The sequence below is a fragment of the Salminus brasiliensis genome, chromosome 7, assembly GCF_030463535.1.
Source record: "Salminus brasiliensis chromosome 7, fSalBra1.hap2, whole genome shotgun sequence".
Lineage (NCBI taxonomy): Eukaryota > Metazoa > Chordata > Actinopteri > Characiformes > Bryconidae > Salminus > Salminus brasiliensis.
In genome coordinates, this window is record NC_132884.1 from 1,598,033 (window position 1) to 1,605,047 (window position 7,015).

Sequence of the window (7,015 nt, forward strand, 5' to 3'; positions counted from 1 at the left end):
GATGAGTTGGAGTATTGAAACTACATTAAACTTATTTGGGATGAGTTGGAGTATTATAGCTCTGTTAAACATATTTGGGATGAGTTGGAGTATTTAAGCTCTGTTAAACATCTCTGGGATGCGTTGGAATATTGCTCTATTAAACTTATTTGGGATGAGTTGGAGACCTGAAGCTCTGTTAAATGTCTTTGGGATGAGTTGGAGACCTGAAGTTCTATTAAACTTATTTGGGATAAGTATGAATATTATAGCTCTGTTAAACATATTTGGGATAAGTTGGAGATACAAAACTTCACTGAACACATTTGGGATGAGTTGGAGTATTGAAGCTACATTAAACATCTTTGAAATGAGTTAAAAATATTGCTCTATTAAACTTATTTGGGATGATTTGGAATATTGACGCTCTGTTAACTATATTTGTGATTAGTTGGAGAATTGAAGCTCTGTAAAATGTCTTTGGGATGAGTTGGAGTATTGAAACTATATTAAACATATTTGGGATGAGTTGAAGTATTGTAGTTCTATTAAACTTATTTGGGATGAGTTGGAGTATTGAAGCTCTATTAAACTCCTTTGGGATGAGTTGGAGTATTGAAGCTCAGTTAAACTCCTTTGGGATGAGTTGGAGTATTGAAGCTCTATTAAACTCCTTTGGGATGAGTTGGAGTATTGAAGCTCTATTAAACTCCTTTGGGATGAGTTGGAGTATTGAAGCTCTATTATACTCCTTTGGGATGAGTTGGAATATTGAAGCTCTATTATACTCCTTTGGGATGAGTTGGAATATTAAAGCTCTATTAAACTCCTTTGGGATGAGTTGGAGTATTGAAGCTCTATTATACTCCTTTGGGATGAGTTGGAATATTAAAGCTCTATTAAACTCCTTTGGGATGAGTTGGAGTATTGAAGCTACATTACACATATTTGAGATGAGCTGGAATATTGAAGCTCTATTAAACTTATTTGGGATGAGTTGGAATATTGAAGCTCTGTTAAACATCTTTGGGATGAGTTGGAGTATTAAAGCACTGTAGAATGTGTTTGGGATGAGTTAGAATGATGGAGTGTGAGTGGTGTGTTAGAACAGGTGGAAATCCGGCACGGTGCAGATTAACTGGACCAAACTTTCACCAGTAAGACTCGTCCCTTCTGTTGCCAAGACGAAAACTGCACACGCGTTACACCTGGAGAACATGTGCGCAGTCCTCTACCAGTTGGAAGGCTCATGGCAACAGGAGGTTGTTTGGCACTGCTGGTTCTGAGTCTTTTCCTATCTGCATTCCTGGCGTTTGCAGAGGAATTCAGCGAACTGTTCTATTCAGAGAATGTCAGCCAAGAGTGGGAGAGAGAGAGTTTTTGTGTGCATGTATATGTATGAGTGTGTCTCTCTCTCTTATTCCGAGTGTCTATTTGTGTATGCATGAATCGGAGAGTGTGTGTATGTGTGGATAGCCGCTCTTGCCTGGGGCTGTCCGGGCAGCTCCGAAAACACAGTGGGAGCGTCGAAAGAGCACTGGTGTGGGTGTGGGTTTATCTTACATCTGCTTTTGGACCCTTCTGCTCAAGCCCTCGATCTGGACTACAATTTGGGAACAGTTTAACATCACATTAAATCTCTATCACATCTGTAGTTTCATACACACACACACACACACACACACACACACACACACACACACACAGACACAGTTCTGGCTGCATGTCATATATTATTTATGACACCCGGTGTGTATATAGTTCCTAACTGCAGTGTGTCCCAGCATTCCCTCAGCCATAACACTCCACATATATATATATTAGCCTTCCTCAGTGTTGATCATGGTCAACAATCCTGTACACTGCAAAATACATTATAAGGACAAAAGTATTGGGACACCTACTCATTCATTGTTTCTTCTGAAACCAGGGCTATTAAAAAGAGCTGAAGAAGGGAAGAAGGCTTTCTACTAGATTCTGGAGGATGAAGCATTGCTGTGAGGATCTGATTGCATGCAGCGATAAGAGCGTTGTCAGTGAGGTTAGGAGGTTGGATGATGATCAGCCACCCCACCTCCATCATTCCCAACTCCCCAACTCATCTCAAAAGTACTGGATGGAGCTCCACCACCATCATTCCAGAGAACACAGTTCCTCCAGTTGCTCCAGAGCTCCTCAATGCTGGGGTGCTTTATACCCTTCCTCTAGTCCACGCCTGGCATTATTAGGCAGCATGGAGCCAATAGGGTCATGATGTTGATCTGCTCCAGAGAGTCCTATTCTATTGGCAGTACTTCTTCTCTACAGGGACTAGACAAGCTGTGTGTGTGTGCATTTGCACATCTGTGTCAGCAATGGGTGAAACTTAAAGTAGCTGAGTTCATTCATTAGAAGGGGTGTCCACAAACATTTGGACCAATAGCAATAACAACCTCAGTCTAAATAACTGAGAACTGAGAATCAGGGCTGCAAAATGAAGGGTTAAACAGAGGGTCACACACATGTCTGATCCCCTGCAGAGCCAATCAGCACAGAGCCTGCAGCGGCTAAGCACCGCCCTCTGCGTCTCCATGACATTTGCTTGTTTGGAAAAGGGCAGTGCGGTGAGCGTATCAGCGTGGTGTTAATTAAAAGCCCCCCTACACAGCGTCATCACACCAATCTGCATTAAGCTGATGGGAGGAGGGTCCCTGGCCTCAGCAGGAGCTCGGCTTGGCACGCTTCGCTGTCGTGCGAATGTTACGCTTTAAAGGCTTAGCCATTAAACTTCATTAGAGATCGCAGACAGACTGTAATGTGGTCTTAACACAACATCGTAAAAATGATAAGTCAGCATGTGGCGGCGTAACTCCTTATACTGGGGGCCTTTAGCTAGCTTTGCACTGGAGCTACAAGGCTAACACAGATAACAGAAGCCAACAGCTCAGCAATTAGCATTTCGCTAACTGCAAACTGCGCTTACATTCAGTACGGTTGTCTTTGGTACGCTGGAGTCACCCCAGTAACTAATTAGTAACTACGGTAACTGCATACATTATGCTTTGTACAAATGTACACTATACAGACAAAAGTATTGGGACACCTCCACATTCCTCCTACAGCAGCTCTACCAGCAGCAGCAGCAGGTCTGGAGCTCTGCTGCAGTTACTGAGTCAGTTGGAGGCTTTTCTGCACTCTGCTCTGAGCTCAGCACTCGGCCCTGACCCCGCTCTGTAACTTTACGTGGTCTGACAGACACTCGGTGGCTGAGCTGCTCTCTGTGAGCTGTTCCTCCTAAACTCTTCCACTGTTCAATAATAACACCACTCACAGCTGATGGAGGAAGATCTAGGAGGGAGGAGATTTCACCAGCTGACTTGTTGTTGTTGGTGCAGCGGTGTCTCCTATTACATACAGAACCACGCTGGAGTTCAGTGAGCTCTTCAGAACCTCCACCCAGTCTTTCTCTATAAATAAGAGATGTGTCCCAATACTTTTTGGGTTTTTTCACATTAGCCATAATGCAAACTGCAGACCCCAAACATGACTTAGCTGATCAACAACAATCAATGTGTTCTGATTGGGTCAGCGCAGTCAATTGAACTCACAAATACACTGAGCAGCCATAACATTAGTACCATCTACAGTGGCACCTATTAAAGGGTGGATCTACATATTAGGCAGCGAGCGAACAGTCAGTTCTTGAAGGTGATGAAGGTGCTGAAGCAGGAAAAATGGACAGACTGGGTCAGAACATCTCCACCAAAACACCAGGCAGGTCTTCCTGGTATGCAGTGGTCAGTACCTAGCGAAAGTGCTTCAAAAAAGGACAAACGGTCAACCAGCAATAGGGTCACCTATGGCTCATTGATGGTCAATGCCCTAAAATCATCAGATCTGTTGTGGCAGTACAGGCAGAACCTACACAATATTAGGCAGGTGGTGCTAATATTATGGCTGATATGTGACGTATACAGAGATTATAGGATAAGTAAAGAAGCTGTCCACCTCATCCCCCTGTACCTTCCTCACCTGTGCAGTAAAAGCTCTCAGACTGAGTCACGGCTCTGACAGACCCTCTGAGACCCTCCGCGCTAAACTCCTAACATCACACCCCAAACCACAGCGCATCCGGCTAACACATACTCCTGAGCGTCATGCAGCATCAGCTGTGCGTGCGTGTGTGACGTCTGAGAGCGGAAACGGGCCTTTGATGAGGGGAGCAGGGATGGAGAACTGAAGGAAAGCAGGATCAAAGCAAAGTTTCCTTTGATTTTCTCACATTTCATTTGTCTTTTTTGTTCTTTCATGTAATCACTGATGCTCTGATGTAACCCCTACTGTACCTCAACATCACTGCAATGCAATTACGTCATTAATATGCATTATGATTCGAGAAGACAGAAGTACAGCAAACAGCTGGGCTGTGTGTCCCACGTCCATGAGGGGGCGCCCATAAACATGAAGCCTCCACAATAATGCAGAGATTTACCTGTTTTACATATTTTTGAGAATTACTGTTGCCCCCCACCTCCGCCCCCAAAAACAATATTAGGCCAGGTCTGGGGGCTACAGCATGGAGAGTGAAGCCAAACTAAGGGTGTTTTCATGCCTGTCTTGCAAACAGGGCTGATTTTATAGCTTTCCCAGACCACTACATTCAGGAGAACCAGAGATTAATATATATATATATACACATATATGGTGAGGTGAGTAGATGGCGCTCTCTCCCCTCATCACTCTTAAGCAATGTTAGCCGGCACAGGCATCTGTTAGCTGGTGTGGGGGAGCTGGGGACTTTCCTCTGAGCGCGTTGGCTGCCCAGCGATGCCGTATCGGCTGGATGTGAATGTACCGGAGGACACATGTCCAAGTCCTTATCCTCCTAGTGTCAGGAGAATTGCTAGTGCTAAATAGAGCTACGAACAGGGGCTGGGGGGGGTGTTAATTGGCAGTACAAGATTAGGAGAAAAAGGCAATAAATAAATAAATAAATAAACAAATAATAACATGCTTCATCATCCATGTATTTGGTTGCCACTAACTTGGGTAAACAATGCTTTAAAAATGTCATTTTTTTACTGAATTAAATTCATTAAATTTATATTGTACCAGTTTGAGAGTGATTTTATTCCCTTACTTTTGGTATGAATGACTAAAAGATGGCTAAAATCGAACGGGAGTTTTACACGCAACAATAACCGATCTACTCTTCTACTTAACCGACGCTAATGTGGTCTGGGTTGAAGGCTTATAAGCTGCAGTTGCTACACAGCGCTTCCCCATTGTTTCAGTGAACTCACAGTAATAATTCCCATTAAAGTAAAGCTTTAGTAATCTCTTCCTTCACTTCCTTTACATTCACCTTTCATACACTTTATGCGAGCTCTCTGAGCCTGTCTGATACGCCCAATGTGTCTAAGCGTCAGACAACACGGAGTAAGCATCATTAATTATTCCTAAGTCGATTAGGAGTGAGTAATCATCAAAGTTGAACCACAAACACATTACGAATACACACTCACGCATCTCTGACAGCACTGAAGTGATGCTGAGGGCAACAACCGCAACAACATAGAGGATCATCAAACAGAATTTCAAAAAGCTTCAGTTCTTCACTTATCAGACACCAGATACACTTTCCCAGATAAACATCGAAACATTCAGAGTCCTACTGGAGCTCGATTAGTTAATACTGGAGTGATACTATTACACCAGTATGAATCTGCAGTGTGTGGAGTTTTACAATCTAATGTCAGGCATTGTTGGATTATGTGAATCCAGTATGAATTTGCAGTGTGTATAAGTTTTGACAGTAATACTTATGAGCTGATTTTAATCCAGTATGAATCTGCAGTGTGTGTAATTTTACAGTCTGATTGTAATAATTGTGGTGACATTTTACTTCAGCATGAATCTGTGTGTATTTTTTGTACAGTCTAACAGTAATAATAATGAAGCCATATTAATCCAGTATAAATCTGCAGTGTGTGTAATTTTACAGTCTGATTGTAATAATAATGGAGCAACATTATTCCAGTATGAATCTGCAGTGTGTGTAATTTTACAGTCTAATGTCAGTCATTGTTGAATTATTTGTATCCAGTATGAATTTGCAGTGTGTACAGGTTTTACAGATCTCACACTAATACTTATGAACTGATCTGAATCCAGTATAAATCTGCAGCATGTATGTTTCACAGGCTGATAGTACCTGTGGAATAATTTAAATCCAGTATGAAACTACACTGTGTACCTTTCACAGTTTGAGAGTAGTAAGTGATTTGAATCCAGTATGAATCTGCAGTGCGTAGTTTCTGCAGTCTGATGGTAATGCTGTCAGAAGATTTTAACCCAGTATGAATCTGCACTGTGTGTAGTCATTACTGACAGTATAAATTGTTACGTGATTTTAATCCAGTATGAATTTTAATGTTGCAGTTTTACACTAATAACTGTGGACTGATTTTCATTAAAATTTTCATGGGTTTGCTCAATGTTAGACTCACCTGTGCAGGTATGTGTGTGAGTGCGTATCTACTCGGAGCTGGCAGGAGGGAAGTTTGTTCGCAGGTATTCTCTGGAGCGCATGTCTGCCTGGAAAACACAGAAAACACAAAGTTTCTAGTGCCATTATGACATCACAACAGGACAACCAGGGCTCTTGGTTACACTAGTGCCATTATGACATCACAACAGGACAACCCGGGCTCTTGGTTACACTAGTGCCATTATGACATCACAACAGGACAACCCGGGCTCTTGGTTACACTAGTGCCATTATGACATCATAACAGGACAACCAGGGCTCTTGGTTACACTAGTGCCATTATGACATCACAACAGGACAACCAGGGCTCTTGGTTACACTAGTGCCATTATGACATCACAACAGGACAACCAGGGCTCTTGGTTACACTAGTGCCATTATGACATCAGGTTGAGGGTAAAGTGAACTGGTCCAGGACTGAAGGCCGGATGAAGATCTAACATAACGTCACTGTTTAACTAGTAAAGTTCACACGCCTCTCCTGAGCCTGAGAGCCTCCGTGCTGAG

The 7,015-nt window shown here is 42.7% G+C and overlaps 1 protein-coding gene across 2 annotated transcripts in view; it reads right to left on the reverse strand.

Annotated features, from left to right (window-relative positions):
- The window catches only part of LOC140559307 (endonuclease V-like), a 35,262-nt gene that overhangs the window by 15,163 nt on the left and 13,084 nt on the right, over positions 1-7,015 (reverse strand). For both annotated transcript variants that reach the window (XM_072682785.1, XM_072682784.1), the window contains one exon: positions 6,468-6,555. In XM_072682785.1, the coding sequence (XP_072538886.1) occupies positions 6,496-6,555 (60 nt within the window). In that variant the 3' untranslated portion in view covers positions 6,468-6,495. The remainder of the gene's footprint in view (positions 1-6,467; positions 6,556-7,015) is intronic.